The following is a 17174-nucleotide window of genomic DNA, read 5'->3' as shown; positions in this document are numbered from 1 at the left end:
CAGCATTAATGAAGAAATACTTTGGTTTACAATTTTTCTCTGCTAATACTCTTACCTCCACTGCCATTGCATCTTTGTGGTGACCTGTTACAATCATTCAAGTGGGACTTGCTCTGCCCAAGAAGTGCAAATATCACTGAGATCTAGTCCTTGAGGATTAAACCTTGCAGAAGATTATTTATTTTCTTTAGCTGTGACATGAATAAATGCATATGTTGACTTGTATATAACTGTATGATGCCTGCATTTAACTGTAGGATCTTACACAGACTCTGTGCTTGCAAGCAAGGTAGCTACAGGCAGGAAGGAATCGATCTCCTAACATCGTGATGAGTACATAATTTCCCTCTGTATATAAATCTAAAGAAAAGAATATTTAAATTGCAATGGTTCTCCATTTAAAAAACATTTCCATTCACTTCTTCCATTGGCATTTCCAATGTTGAAAAACTTTTTAAAGATGAAATACTGGTTGGCAAACAGTAATACCTAGAATAATATAACACTTTCTGATAATTTCTGTAGTTTGCTATATATACACACCCCGCTCATGTATATAGCTAAGCCAGTAACTGTACCTAACAAAAGGATACGCTCTCAGCGCCTTGACAGATTGGCACAGAGTAGATTCACTTCAGTGTTGCAGGAGCTATTCATAATATACCTTGTCACATTCAAGGCACTTAAGATTTTAAATGGCCAATATGTCACTACACAATTTAATAAACAGTGCTACTCTGGCACACACACATCTTGGGTAGATTACTTTTATCTATTTGCCAATTTTATCGATTTGCCAATCATAATTGGAAAAGATGAAGTATAAAACTTCAAAGGAACAATGAAGCAATCTGAAGGACGGCATGGATTTTTACAAATAAAGCTCCAAAGTTTTTACCATTTCTTTAGTATTTACTCTGAGCTATAAAACTAAAATGCAACATTAATAAAAATATTCCTAAATCACAAAGCTTGATTTCAAAAGTTCTTGATTTCTTCTTTACAAACTATGTCTTTATTTTACAGAATTACAAAATAGTTCATGATTTGTACTGCTTGATCACCTTACAGAGATACAAAATACAGCCTCTGGCTGAACAACTACCAGCAGATTTGAAAAACTTTTGTCCTATGACCCCGCACAATGCCAAGTACCTTATTTCCAGTTTTGCACAATTCTCCTAAAGCTCTCCAAAAGTATTTTTAAATTTTCTTAAGCATGAAAATTCTAAATATTTTAAGTTTTCATGATGATTAACCGACAACCGTTACAGAGACTATATTGTGTATAGTCTCAGTGTTATTTTTGATACGGACAATACACTAAAGCCTCATTATCATAGCTGTCTAAAACTGACTCTTGATCAGAGAGGGTTTATCAGTTTAATAGTCAAAAAGGAAATTAAAGTGCACACCTCCAGAAACTGGTTACATTAATTTATGGTGCAATCACCATGTGTTACGTGGCATTATAAGATTTAATTACCTAGTAAAACACAAAAACTGAAAAGCATTCAGTTTATGGGAATGCACAGCTCTTATCTGTATTTTGCTCCAGCAAACATGGCATTCTAGTCATGATACTTAGGTACCATGACGTGGTCTCTGCAGTACAAAACCACTGAACATTAAACAAATAACATGACTGTTCAGTGTCTTTTGGACAACAAAGCCAAAGCTGTGGAGATTAAGTAACCTCAATGTCTCCTTGCTTAGTGTTTGTCTCTCACAACCCTGGTAATGATGCCACTGCTCCTGACAAGCCCTGAGCGTCCTAGCACACCTACCCACACCCGGCTGGTTTTGCAGGTGAGTAGAGAACAGCCAGCCATAAACATCTTCAGTGCAACCTCAAGTCTCTCTTTCCTGTTAGTGTTCTTAGAAGTTAACAGCAGAGGGTCCTGCACCCTCCACCTGCCATTAAATAGTATAAACCTGAAAGACCAAAGAACTGCTTAAATATGCAACCAGTTTTCTGTCTTCAAAACAGGCCTTTTTTCCATATAGCAAATTCTGTATGGCAAATATAGAGCATACTGTAAACAGTACTGGCATAAGGCTACTTCAGCATTATGTCATACGTTTCAAGACAAGGAAAACACCATTAGGTCAATTAAAGGAGCATTCTGGCACTCTCTAGGATGCTGGCAGCAGAAGTTAATACAAGTTAATAACCTGAAGCCCTTTGTCTGCTCTGCATTCTGGCAGGAAGCCAAGTTAGACCTTGTCCTTCTGCCCAAAGCACAAGAAATTCTTCACGTATTTTTCTTCTGCTGAACAACCACCCAAGGGCAGCCTAGAAGAAGCCCCTGGAAGGGGATCCCCCAGACTTTTGCTGGGTAGAAAATGGATGTCACAACACAAGCTTTTGTAACGATAGGAGAAATAGCAGTTCACCACATAATCCTAAGTACTGTCAAGCACTTTAAGATCTGCGCCTAGAGATGTCACATTTGCTCAAGATCTTCCAAAATCACATTATCAAACTGAAGGTTGCCTGCTAAGTAAGAAAACTATTTTGTTTTAGAAGAACAAAGCTTCACTAAGCAGCTGATTATGCAAATTTCTCTTTGTATTTCCAGGAAGGCAAGACAAGGCCACACTTTGCAAAAATGAAATCTGTTAATATGTAGTGTTTTCCTTCTGCTGATAGCTAGAGATGCACTTACATATATATTGTTTTTTAAAAAATAGTGGTTGATTAAAGAAGATTTGTTCATAATTATGCTAGAAAAATAGTCATTCAGGATAAAAAAAATACAAACCACACATAACCCGTTCACATTATCTACAGTTGATATAACAAAGGGACATGTTCTATGGCTAAAGCAGCTAACATTACAACTGCATACTGATTTTCAAAGTTGGTTGTGTGCATATATTTGTAAATATCTTACATGTTGCTTCCCAGATGTAGAATCGCAAATCTTGTGCCTGAACATGGTCAGGCAGGTGACTGACTGACTGGTTTTTGCATACATAATATAGGCATGGTAAAAACATCTGCACATTCCTCAGTTTGAAAATCCAGACCTATTGCTCTTTGGCTGACAAGATTTGTATTTTTAAAACTTGCAGCCATAACAACAATACGTATCAGTGCTGCAGCAGTATGAAACAAAACATGGCTTTTTTTTCCTTCTTTTTTCCTTTTTTAAAATCAAGTCCTCTGTGATTGCAGAATGTCATCCTTATCTCTTTAAACCCTCACAATATTTGTATTCTTCGTACACTGGATAAATTAATCCTATATGCATACTCCAAAGGGATTAAAGCTCCGCTGCTCCGCACATCAGAAGGAACCCCTTAAATAGCAGGAAGGGTGCGTCTTTGTTGTGCTGTTAACTCAGGGTGCCACACATCCACAATGAATATCAGGCGATAACTTTCAGCATCCTGCCATACTTCATGTTCGAAAGAGTCATCAAAAATAAGAACTTTCCCTTCTTCCCAGGTTCTGCAAAACAAAATAGAACATGCTTTGGTGTAATATTTGTAGTGCTGTGGACCAGGCAAGCTATGTATCGGCTCTGAAGATGCCCTTTTACATGCAAGAATTTTTCAAACAGTATATACTGCACAGTCAAGATTTCAGTACCAAATATAGATTGGAATATCAGAATTTTAACTGAAATAAACTACAGAAACATCAGCCTAATGAACCTTCATATTACTGAGGGATTGTCTCCTCTCACTCTTCATACTTATGCCCCCATGTGCCCACATACACATTCAGACATTTGCAATATTTGTTATGTACTTCTAATAAGTTCCATTATCAGGGAGTATTCACCAGGCTCACAGGTATAACGCTGGTGTAGTAATCAGCTTTGCTCCTTTTCTAATCAGATACGTACCTAATGAGTAATGGAAACTGAGGGAATGACCAGCGATGTGGTCAGATAGTTTGAAAATAAGTTACATTAAAATAATCTGCTTTTTTAAAAAATCAGAAAAACAGAAATAGGCCTTCATCACTCTTAAAATTTCAGGGATATTAACAGTCTTGTCCCATAAATCCATTCAAAGCACAGAATCTAAAGATTTTTCTTCAGAGGAAGGTTGTGACACCACGGTGTACACTGGGTTAAATATATTATTAAAGCTGAACTGGAAGGATGAGACCACGTAATAACTTAAAGCATCTCTGCTTGCCAAGTACTTCTTCGGCAGAGCAGACCACTGAATGGATTTACGTACCCTGGGTGAGTGTTCATTACAGCATGAAAGAGCCAAGTTTTAACAGTGAATCTGTACCTTTCTTAGGCACTAAAAGGGATGCATTCAATTTATTCAATGTGGCTTGATTTTGAGCACCTCCATCATTTGAAAAATTAACGAAATTACCAGATTTAAAAGCAATGGCGAGAGGGAGATATTAATTGCCTGAAGAATCGGTGTTCCTGTCGATTTTATGAAGGATAGAATCACAGAACAATTTAGGTTGGAAGAAACTTTGGAAGGGCATCTGGTCATGCCACTGCTCAGAACAAGGCTTACTGCAAAGTTAGATCCAGCTTTGAGGTTAGATGAAGCGTCTCAGGTTCTCAACTAGTGGATTTTTGAGTGTCTACAACCAGGGATATTCTACCATCTCTTCCAGTGTTTCACTAACCTCATTGTGCAAATTTCCTTCTATCTAGAGGGAATTTCTTTCACTGTCACTTGTGTCCATTACCTCTCATTCTATAACTGCACATCTCCAAAGAGAGTCTGGCACTGTCTTTGCACAGTCCCCCATTAGCAGCTGAAGACAGTAACTAGGTTCCCCTTTAGCCATCTCTTTTTCAGACTCCAAATCAGCTCTCTGAGCCTCTCTTCACATGTTGCATACTCCAGTCTCCTAATCATCTTTTTCATCCTCCACTGGAGTCCCCCTAGCTTATCAATTAATTTTTTTTTCTACTGAAGATCCCCAAACTGGACACAATACTCCAGAGACAGTGTCTTGAGTGCAGAAGGGAGGGAAAAAATTGCTTCCCTCATTCTGCTTCCTACGCACTTACTAACAGTCCAGTACACAGCTAGCCTTCATCAAGTCAATAGCACATTATGACTCGTGTTCAATTCATCCCCTAGGATCCTTAACTCCTTCTCTTCAAAGCTGCTTTCTATCCATCTTTCTATTCATCACCCAGTGTCCACTATTGCAAGGTGCTGATCTGTTATCGGTTGCAGCGCTTTGCATTTGCTTTGTAGAACTTCAAGGAGTTTCAGCTGGCACACTTCTCCAGCTTGCTGAGATCGGGATTCATAATTTTGAATAAAGGTTTAACGGCTGGTTAAATGCAGTTCTGATACTGCGAAAAATCAGCAGCTGATCAGTGACCACTAGTGACAATGTCACAACATGTCAAAGTCACTGTGCTAGTCATTTGTCGCTGCCCCGCAGATCTCAATCTCGCCTACTGCATTTAGACACAGCAGCTGATTATGTGTTACATGCTTTCTCTATTGTAAAGTCAGGCAGTGGCATGAGCAAAGCAAATTTATTTTGCATTGCAGCAGGACAAAAGCACAGACCTGATTATACTCCTTCAGGTGAGACTGGATGAATAACAGTCAACACTGTTACAAACAATATTGGTCAAAGAAGTGTTACCTCCTAAGTCACTCTACAATGACCACATAATCAAGTTTTTTAACAGGATCCCTTAGGAGCTGAAGCAGTCCATGAGGATCATGCCCTTAAAGGGAATTAGGAACCGTGAACAGTAGCTATGGTAAAGAAACAGAGATCTTGCCATCAAAGTTGGAAATGCATTGCTTAGCTCATTCAACTGTGTTCATTCGCAAAGAAAACAATTTTCTTTTTTCTTCTTTCTAAAACAGGGTGAAAATGAGATTTAGACTCCCAAGTCATCTTGGTATTTTAATTTTTAATTCAACACAAGCAAAAATTAACCATCAAAATTTATAGGGTTGTGCTGCAAAGTTCTAAAGAGAAATGGAAATTCAAATTGGATCATTTCAACTGAAATGATCATCTAAACATATCTGAAGCAAGAGTAGATACAACAGAAAGCATAACATAGTAAAAAAGTCACACTGGCTTGCACACATGCATCAGCCTTGAAGGCCCAGATAATGAGCCTTTTGCCAGTTTCAGCTATGATCACGTGTTTTTTCTGCTACCACGTCAGTTGTCTGATAACAAAAATGTTTGATGTCATACAGACCCTGAGTCTCTGCTACAGCACTAAAGTTACATTGGTCTTATTCAAGTCAATGGGAGTCAACCACTTGCAATGCTATAATGTGGGGAAAAAAAAAAATCAAGCTGACTTTGGGGTGTTTTGGGTGTGTGAGTGAGGTTTTTGTTGTTTTGGGGGAGTATGGGGGATTTGTTTTTGTTTAGGGGCTATTTCGTTATGACTTTTTTATTGTTTGGGTTTTTTGGTTGGGTTTTTTTTTGGGGGGGGGGGGGAGGATGTGTGTGTGTGGTTTTTTTTTTTCTTTAATTAAACCAAGCCTGAAAAATCCTGCCCTAAATAGCCTGAAAGTGCAGCTCAGTTAAAAACAATAAAAACTCCAAGCACCGAGTTGAAGTAGCTGCAGAGGTTAAAACACAGGATCTATCATTTGCATCATAATGGGAGGGGCTGTTTTGCACAATAAAGAAAAAGTCATAAAGTTGACAGAACTATTAGCCCCTTTTGAACAGATTACAAATCCCACCATTAGCATGCAAATAAATATTTTCTAGAAGCCTTCATGGTGTGAGAAACTTCACAGTGGGACAATAGGGATGATATTATTCTGCTCTCGTGCTGAGCCACTTTGGGGTAGTCTCTATATCACCTGCACGGCTCTAGTGTCACCTGTTACAGGTGAGATCTTGGACTGGCTTCTGCATAAGGCTGTAATTCTGCACCTTCATTTCAAAACATGATTACCTTCTCTGACAGAGATGTTCGATTTTGATAACTCGATATTATTTACCTACCATTTTTGTGCATTGCACCCTACACTTTGCAGAGCTGGGACTTCAAAATGCCCAGTGACATAAAATTACCACAGCTGTAGTGAATAACAACGAGGTGTACCAGCTCCTAGCAGCTGCAAAAAGACTCTTCTGCAAGTGAAGGAGTAAAACACAGTACTAGAAAGAGCTGAGTTGCCCATCCATCAAAGGATGAGTTGCATTGTAACATTGCCCCTCTAAGGACCCACACTGGGTGGCACAGAGGTAACCAAGCACAAAATTCTTATTGTTTCTGTTCTCTAACTCATACACACAGCAGTGGGACAGGAGGCCAGAAAAGGCCTGACCTACGCTAACCTTCATTTTTGAGCCAGCTCTCCTGTTTGCAACCACTAGTTTACCACTGCTCTGAACCACCAGGAGGGGAGGAACTGAAAGTGCCCAAGGTCGGATTGCTTCCTGGCACCATTCCCTTACACAGTAGCTCACCCACCTCCCCTTTCATGGGGGAAGGGATGTAAAAAAAAGCCCTTTCATTGCCATCAGTAGACACACTTTCAATGCTTTCAGGGAAAATCCTGCCTTGGATTCTGAATGTAGAGCTCTTGCCAAAAGCAACTAAAGTTAGCACATTCCAGCACAGGCTGTAGTGAGCTCTTGAATGTTTTACATTTCAAATGAGCAAGTCAAATGCATGACACTGAGCCAGGTTCAGGAGCCTGGACCCTGGACTGCTTGGTCTGCAGCGTACCAGCAGCAACAGGCGTTTCTCCAGTCTTGACTTTGAGGGAATGCTGCTACCAAGGTGGAGGTCGTTAAGTTCATTTTCCTCACCGTTATCCCTTCTGTTTGGGTTAAGACAAAGAAGGGTGCCAGCTGTAATAAAGGGTGGGGAGCTGTGGACACCTGCTCTCTTGGCAGCAGAACAAAACCACCACTTTGTTCACACAGGCCACTAAAGACCCACCTAATGGTAATGACATTCGGTCACCACCAATCTGAATTTACAATACTGTCCTAAAGTGAAAAGACCCCCCCACCTCCACAGTAGTCCTCTAAACCTGTTAGCTACCACTCCCTCCATCCAAATGTCTATCTTAAACTCATCTTGGATATTGGATTGGAATGCTGGAAGCAAACATCTACCACCACCTAGATGTACGTAGTGAAGGTTGTAACAATGACTGTGACAGATTATTGAATAAACTGTATGTTGGCAGGAGGCTATAGTAACATTTTTTATTATTAACTGTTGGATACCCTTATCCTAAAAAATTCTAAACATTTCCTGTAGTTGTTTTCAAATGTTCTGAAAATATCTTTGCTACATATGGGAGTCATGCAGGCAGGAGGAGCATTTCATTTTTCAATATCAAATATATCTGTAAATTACTACCATAAAAATAATTCAGAATTAACTCTTGTTGCACTCAGATGCTGAAGACAAGACATAAAATCTTCCAAAAATATACATATAAATAATAAGTATCACTAGAATTTCACAAGTCTCAGAAAATTCAGTCTGTAAGCAAAAGGCAATATAGTTAATACTATATTTTCCTGTGTTTAATAATATGCAAAAGCCTATCATATTTGCTTATATTTCCCAGGGGAGTATATGCCCTGATTGTAAATGTATAACTATTGCATTTTGGTTTTGTTTTTGGTTTTTTTTCAGTGAGCAAACAGAGACAAAACTGGCCTTCAAGTCAGCATAACTTTTCCCTAAGGGGTAAGAATTCTTACTTAAAATGCACTTTAAAGAAATTTGCTACCTGTGAAACTCATTGGGCCCAAACACTTTGAAGATGTGTTCATCTTCAAATTAACTTAAATTGGAAGATTTTGAAATGAATTATAATAACTAATACTAGCTAGGAAGCAGGGTTCTGCAGAAATAGAGGAGTATTCTGTTACGGTGGTAAAAAGGGAGGCACAGCTTAGTCTCAGCTTTTGCTGAATAAGCAAAGAATCTAAGCAAAAAAATTTTTCAAAACAAATAGAGGTACTCAGTTGGCAAGTATATTGGACTGGCATTATAAAAGTAAACACAGACAGGCTTCATGGACTAAACACACTCTTATTTCCATGCTATAACAGAGAACAGCAGCTTTGCCTCCCAAGATTTGGGAAAGGTCATGGAGCAGATCATCTTGAATGCCATTAAGCAGCACGTGTGGGACACCCAGGGGATCGGGCGCAGCCAGCATGGGTTTATGAAAGGGAGGTCCTGCCTCACTAACCTGGTCTCCTTCTATGATAAGGTGACCCGCTTAGTGGATGAGGGGAAGGCTGTGGACGTTGTCTACTTGGACTTTAGTAAGGCCTTTGACACTGTCTCCCACAGCATTCTCCTGGAGAAGCTGGCTGCTCACGGCTTGGACAAGTGCACTCTGCGCTGGGTTAAAAACTGGCTGGCTGGCTGAGGCCAGCGAGTGGTGGTGAATGGAGTCAAATCCAGATGGCGGCTGGTCATGAGTGGTGTTCCCCAGGGCTCAGTGTTGGGGGTGGTCCTGTTCAATATCTTCATTGATGATCTAGACAAGGGGATTGAGTGCACCCCCAGTAAGTTTGCAGATGACACCAAGCTGGGTTGAAGTGTTGATCTGCTGGAGGGCAGGAAGGCTCTACAGAGTGACCTGGACAGGCTGGATTGATGGGCCGAGGCCAATCGTATGAGGTTCGACAAGGCCAAGTGCTGGGTCCTGCACTTGGGTCACAACAATCCCAGGCAACGCTACAGGCTTCGAAAAAAGTGGCTGGAAAGCTGCCTGGCAGAGAAGGACCTGGGGGTGTTGGTTGACAGCCGCCTGAACATGAGCCAGCAGTGTGCCCAGGTGGACAAGAAGGCCAACAGCATCCTGGCTTGTATCAGGAAGAGTGCGGCCAGCAGGAGCAGGGAGGTGATAGTGCCCCCATACTTGGCGCTGGTGAGGCCACACCTTGAGTATTGTGTTCAGTTTTGGGACCCTCACTACAAGAAGGACATTGAGGTGCTGGAGCGTGACCAGAGAAGGGCAACGAAGCTGGTGAAGGGTCTAGAGAACAAGTCATATGAGGAGCGGCTGAGGGAACTGGGATTGTTTAATCTGGAGAAGAGGAAGCTGAGGGGGAGACCTTATTGCTGTCTACAACTACCTGAAAGGAGGTTGTAGGGAAGTGGGGGTCGGACTCTTCTCCCTAGTAACAAGCAACAGGAAAAACTTCTTCACCGAAAGGGTTGTCAGGCATTGGACCAGGCTGCCCAGGAAAGTGGTTGAGTCTCCATCCCTGGAGGTATTTAAAAGAAGGGTAGATGTGGTGCTTGAGGGTATAGTTTAGTGGTGGACTAGGCAGTGATAGGTTAGCTGTTGGACTCAATGATCTTAAGAGTCTTTTCCAACCTTAACGATTCTATGATTCTATGATTCTTTTGGCATTCTTTGACAAATTATATTTATATGTTCGTACCAAGAGTTAGGGTGTAAATTGCCTGTTTAATGAAACATAGTACACCTCCTGATCAGTAAAACACCTTTTGTTTTTTTTTTTAATTTTATTTTTTTATTATACGCAGTTCCATCTCTTTTGCAGCCTTGAGGAAGGTCAAGAAAACCCCCAAGAACCCCAAACCATACCTGTTCTCTTGGGCACACCGAATTCTGCAGCCTTCCTTAGGTATCACCAAGCCCAAATGCATCCTTAGCCGACAATTGGTGGGCCCTGTGTGGGGCCAGACATGAGTCCCCGGGTGCATGATAGAATATTTGATCTGTAAGAAAAGAGAGGCAGGCCTTCAACACGTTCAGCTTCACAACCATAGTGCTAGGAGTTAAGGACTCTATTATGCTCCATCCTTGATGAGGTCCAAAAGTCCAATGTCACTGTTTGTTTGAGTCTCTGCAACAATTGCACTTTTTGACATCCTAAAAGCATTTGATACTACAAAAAAGATGCCTTGGGGGGGTGTGTGTGTGTAAACGTGCATATTTTTTATTTTGTTCACTATTCATATTTCAACCTGAAAATAATTATCTCCTATCTATGATCAGAAAAATACCTCCTTGCCAATGGAAAGACTTACAGACGGCTATCATTGAAAAGGATGGACCACAGGAGACACAAGGCCTGTGTTAGCCAGACTGACCAACCCCTCTCAGATGACAACAGGGTTGTAAAGGTCACTGTCAGCCTTGGCTGGAGCAACCATGGAATGGTGAAGTTCAGGATCACAAGAGGAGGAAGACAGGCAAAAAGCAGGATTACTACCCATAGCTTCAGGAGAACAGACTTCGGCTTATTCAGGGATCTGCTGGGAAAAAAAATCCCTTGAGATACAGTGCTGGAGAGAAGAGGGGTCTAGGACAGCTGGTTGATTTTCAAGGATCACCTTGTCCAAGCTCAAGAACAGTTCATCCCTATGTGCAGGAAGCATGGAGTCCCAGACAAAATTCAAACAGAAAAAGGAAGTATACAAGAGGTGAAAGCAGGGTCAGGTCACCCGGGAAAACTGTAGACACACTCTCTTGAGTATGCAGGAATGAGGTTAGGGAAGTCAAAGCTCTCCTGCTGTTGAATCTGGAGATGGAAGTAAAGGGCAACAAGAAAGGTTTCCACAAATACATCAGCAGTAAAAGGAAGTCTAGGGAAAAATGTGGGCCTGCTGCTAAATGTGGCAGGAGATCTGGTGACAAAGTACATGGGAAAGGCTGAGGCACTACATGCCTTCTTTGCCTCAATCTTTACTGACCTTCAGGAATCCCAGGCACCTGAGACCCGTGGAAAAGACCAGAGCAAAGACAACTTACCCTCAGTGGAGAAGGATCCAGTTAGGGAACATTTAAGCAAACTCAACAAAGTGGTCCATGGGTCCTGATGGGATCCACTCATGAATGCTGAGGGAGCTGGATGATGTTGTGAATCCACACTCAATGTTTGAAAGGTCATGGCAACCAGTAGAAGTCCCTGAGGACTGGTAGAAAGCAAATGTTGCTCCTATCTTCAAGAAGGAGGATCTGAGGATTTTTCATATATATATATATATATATATATATTTAGATATATATATATGAAAATATATGTGTGTGTGTTTTCATATAAATGTCTCTATATATCTATACATACATATCTTGGCTACAGGCTCGTCAGCCTCACCTCAGTCCCTGGGAACGTGACAGAACAAATAATCCTGACAACTGTTTCCAAACACATGAAGGAAGAGAGTCCCATGCTGACTCTGGGAGCAGTCAGCATGGATTTATGAAGGGGAAATTGTACTTAACCAGCTTTCTGTGGTGAGATGTCTAGCTTGGTGGATATGGGGAGATTAGTGAATGTTTATCTCAATTTTAGTAAGACTTTCAACACTGTCTGCCATAAACATCCTCACTGACAAACACAAAATAGAAACTAGGTAAGTTGACAGTGAGGTGGACTGAAAACTGGCAGCTTAGCCAGGCTCAATGAGTTGTGACCAGAGGCACAAAGTTGAGCTGGGGGACACTCATCAGAGGTGTACCCAGGGCTCAATACTAGGTCCAACACTGTTTACAGCTTTACAAATTACTCAGATGATGAGACAGAGTGCATCCCCCTCATCAAGTTTGCAGATGATGGAAAACTGGAGAGGAATGGCTGATGCAGCAAAATATATGTAGTGTCATTCACAGGGACCTTGGCAGGCTGGAGAAAGGAGCAAACAGGAATCTTATGTTCAACAAAGAGAAGTGCAAAGTTCTGCAGTGTGGAGGAATAACCCCATGTACAAGCTGATGGACAGCTGTCTGGAAAGCAACTTCCCAGGAAAAGACCATGGGGTCCTCATAGACAACAATTTCAACATGAGCCAGCAATGTGCCCTTGCAGCAAAGACGACCAACAGCCTCCAGGGCTGCATTAGGGAGAGCTTTAGCAGCAGGCTGAGTGAGGTGACCCTTCCCCTCCACTCAGAGTTGGTAAGACATCTCAAGTGCTGGGTCCAATTCTGTGCAACCTACTACGAGAGACATGGACATACTGGAGCAAGTCTAGTGAAGGGCTGTAAAGGTGATCAAGGGGTTGGAGCATCTGACATACAAGGGAAAGCTGAGAGTGCTGGGACTTCTCAGCCTGGAGGAGAGAATGCTCAGGGGGATCTTATCCATGTATATAAATACCTGGTGGGAGGAGTGAAGAAGATGGAGGCAGGATCTTCTCAACAGTATCCAGTGAATGGCAGAGGCAATGGACACATTGAAATACAGGAAATTCCATTTAAACATAAGAAAAAACTTTTTTACTATACACTGGAAGAGGCTGCCCAAAGAGGCCATAGAGCCTCTATCCTCAGGCATTCAAAACCTGACTGGACACAGCAACTTGCTGTAGTTCATCATGCTTTCAGCAAGGGGTTGGACTAGGTAATCTCCAGACGTCTCTTCCCACCTCAACCTGTTATTCTACAACAATGCAATGAACAGGAAGCGTGAACACATGACAGTGGTGAGAAGTGTCTTTTTAACTGAGAAATCAGCACATCAGGCTTGGATAGGGTAACTTTGATAAATCTTAGTATTTAATTGCTAATTCCTTGCTCTCCAACTGTAACAAAATCAGCAGAAGACACTGTGTGTCTAATGCCTTAGCCATTCCCACTATCTGAGGTTTCAGCTTACCAGCAGTTTCTCATGACAGCAAGTGACAAGCTCCAGCGGCCGTGGTTAACACAGATGCTCCAAACCCACAATCTCTGCTACACCAAGATACGTTAACTTGATTGCCCTGTCAGACCCTAACGCAATGCAAATAACTGGCTATGCAGGATAGTTACTAATATCCCAGGGAAACATTTTTTTTAGTGCTAATATACCAGCACTGCAGCATGATTACTGTTATGGTTGTTATCTGTCCACACAGATCAGTCTAGATATGCCTATGAATTATATGTATTCGGTGTACTCAAGTGCTATATATAAATAGTTCTGAACTACCAATGAGTTATACTACGGTTGTAATGTAAAACTCTGCAGAGTTATGAAATGCCCAGAATTAAAACTACCTGTGCTACTTCTAGTTTCCTGCTATTTTAAAGAAGAATGATATAATTTTTAAAAACATGATCACTTGCTATTGTTCTACACAGTTTCTCAGCAGCACTGAGCAGGTAGTTGATTATTTTACATTTCTTTTATCTTTGTCAACACATGGGGTGCCCAAAGCATTCACATGGCCTATCTGCCACAGAATTCCTAATTTCCCGTTTGTTCCTGTTGCTTCCAAGTGCTTCAGTATGTAACAGAGATTAGGTGATATTTTAAATTTAATTTACCAGTAAGAGTCTGAGGCATGGCTAGCATAAGACCAAAATTGTCCCACACGTCCCCTAATATTGGATGTAAAACTTAAGACTTCTAAAGCACCATTTTTCAGATTATCTTGTGTGTTCAAAACACATTACTACAGCTATAGCTGTGAATAAATAATGTTTCTGCAAATGATATCGTGGTGATAACATGTGGGCTGCTAAAAAATGATGACCAAATAGTAGCACTCAAAGAGAATGTGCTTTCTGGGATAGATCTGTTTTGGTCATATTTTTTACTGTTAACTTCATTGTGTGCTTGAGGCATCATTAAATATATCAAGGTCATGCATCCTTCTACACACATTCCTCAAAATCACCTGCTCTCAGCATTAGGAATTTGAAAAAAATGAAGAAATTTGCCAGATACCTGCCCTCTTCTGCAGCCAGTAGCTTCCGGGAATCTTTCCAATAAAGTGCATGTTTTTGGAACACTTTTACAAGCATTCTCATTTTTCCTTCCTAGTGAAAATAATAGACAGAGCATTGGTAAGAGCAATGAACAAACGGTTCCTTGTTTTCTGCTCTGCAGAACAGCAACAAAGCTGTCAAACAGCTGACACTGAAAGACAGGTAAATATTATTATTCCCATTTTGCAGATTATGAAACAGAAATAGCAACACATTGTAATATCAGAACAGCCTGCAATGTCTTTTTTTTTTTAAACTATTTGTGAAGAGCAGGCTTTTCTGCCACTTTTTAAACATGAGTGTAAAAGTATAATCATTAATGAGGCTACATAGAAAAACAAGATGAAAAATGCCACCAACATCATACCATTCCAACCCAGATTACATTCTGATATAAGCTGTTTTTAATATTTTATTTTACAGTACCGTTTCATATGCAGAGTCTTATAAGGATTTATGGTCATTCCAATAGTTGGGCCTCCCACTGCAGAGCTCAGGGACAGGGCAGCAAGTTTATTAAAGCTCATGTTCTTTTGCTCATACCATTTCTGAATGATAGATCTCACCTAGCTGACAATGCAATATTGAAGATGCACCTTCTCCCATGTTACTATCATCCCTCAGGCTGATCTGTGCTATGCAATACCATGCATAATGTTGGCAGCCTTGCCAGAAGAGAACTATTACCCTCAAGAGATTTTAGAAGTGCTTGGGGACAACACGGTTTAGAATAAAGAACCCTTGTTCACTGTTGTAGGGGTCCCAGACACTATTTTATTAGCTCCGTTCCTTCTGCAGATTCAGTGATTACAAAAACGGTTCTGGAAAAAGCTGTGTTGCTACTCCTTATTACACTATATTAATCTGAGAAAGTGAAATTGAGGAAAGAGAAGAAATACAAAATGTTTTACCTTGTTGCCATAAGGTAAACTGGCTCCAGTCTCCTTTCTCTCGTAGATTCTCATCTTCAGGCAGGAAAAGGTTTCTTTTTTTATCCATCGCAGCAAGCCCCTCGTCCCGAATTAGCTTCCAGTTTTTTTCTAAAGACTATTTAAAGAGCCATGTTACTGCACTGAGAACTTATTGCATTTGGCTTTAGTACTGTTTCTACTTTTCCCTGCCATTATTAACTGTTTTTAAAATCTAAAAGCACTAAAAAAAGTGTTCATCACCATTATCAAGTTTCTTTACATTCAATTCCCTTCTGACACGTTAAGGCAGGAAAAACGACTTTCACAGCATTCCTCAGATTCAATTACATTTGGATCATAAAATTTCAATAATCCCTAGCCTCTTTGCAGACTAGACCTCACTTTGACTTGATTTTTGACTGGCCTAAGGGCTCTTTAACAGATCATTTTGTACTGCAAACTAGGAAGAGTATTGATCTTCTTAAAGACAGCACATGTTACCTGGAAGCACTCCTGTGACTAGAAAACCTCTCACATAACCTGGGAAGTCCAGGTGTTGGCAGAACATCATGATTCAAAGAGTCCAAATGTAAACAGGCCACTTAAGTTGACAGTTATGATTGAAACCTTCAAAAAGGTTTGCAAAGATTTGCTTGTACATGCTGATGCTATTGAAAAAGATCAAGTAAGACTTGAAATGCCAGGTGATGATTTATGGACATAACTATTAAAAATGTGTAAGCACCTTGTACTTCATACATACCAAAACTACAAGATTGTAGAATTAAAAATTCTGTTCTCTGCTGCCTTAGGACATTATATTTGTCAAAATCAGATAGATCAGAAAACCTTTTATTCTACCAGTAAGTCATTTTAATGTTATAGCAATAGAAATGAAAACCCCACAGTGTAACAATGAACCTGGATAAAAGTGACTTCCATCTCCCAGCTGCTTACTTTACTCACTGAACCTTGTTTTGGGTGAATAGCTTTCATTTTTCCTTTTTGCTCTTGAACAAAGCATTTCTGTAAGACATTTTCAATCGATTTCATACCAAAAACAGGCTAAGGCGTGTTCCCACACCACCTCTTTATGTGATGTGTAAAGCTGAGTAAAACTCAAAAGTCTCTGAGACTAGGTGATATAACTGCCCCTTTTTAGCCTTGAAACCTCGTATGGTTATTAGCCTTCCCCATTTAAATTAAACAGTTGCATTTTCCACTTGAGTTTTTTCAACCGAACGACAAGCTGATCACTCAGAATATGTTGAGATATCATAAAAGGCTCAGCAAGCCATGGCTAGAACATGCTGCCTATAATAAAGTGACTTTCTCCCACTAGAACATTTTGGGGTAGGCTAAGACCTATGAAAGTTAAGATTTCACTTTTTTTATTACAGTTCTCTCTTCTTCTTCCTAGCAAATTGTTTCCTCTCTCATCCATCATTAACTTATCATTATTCCTGGTGCATTCACCTTACTCTCTCCCACTGATGGGTTTCCACAACACTCGTTTAACAGTTAACATTAAGTAGAAATGTTTCTTAGAATATCTTTGGAAAACTGACTTTTCCAAAATGAAGAGTACAAAACAACACTGAACATTTCC

General features: G+C 40.4%; 1 protein-coding gene across 4 annotated transcripts in view; it reads right to left on the bottom strand.

The window, feature by feature from the left end:
* Positions 1-972: 972 nt before the first annotated feature.
* Positions 973-17174, bottom strand: part of ASPH (aspartate beta-hydroxylase) — a 116838-nt gene continuing 100636 nt past the window's right edge. For all 4 annotated transcript variants that reach the window (XM_064442645.1, XM_064442646.1, XM_064442647.1 and 1 more), the window contains 4 exons: positions 15566-15701; positions 14614-14705; positions 10543-10676; positions 973-3457 (listed from right to left, as the gene is read on the bottom strand). In XM_064442645.1, coding sequence (XP_064298715.1) covers positions 3307-3457; positions 10543-10676; positions 14614-14705; positions 15566-15701 — 513 coding nt within the window. In that variant the 3' untranslated portion in view covers positions 973-3306. The remainder of the gene's footprint in view (positions 3458-10542; positions 10677-14613; positions 14706-15565; positions 15702-17174) is intronic.

Source organism: Phalacrocorax carbo, chromosome 2 (assembly GCF_963921805.1).
Source record: "Phalacrocorax carbo chromosome 2, bPhaCar2.1, whole genome shotgun sequence".
In the NCBI taxonomy this organism is placed as follows: domain Eukaryota; kingdom Metazoa; phylum Chordata; class Aves; order Suliformes; family Phalacrocoracidae; genus Phalacrocorax; species Phalacrocorax carbo.
This window is presented reverse-complemented; position numbering and strand designations above follow the sequence as displayed.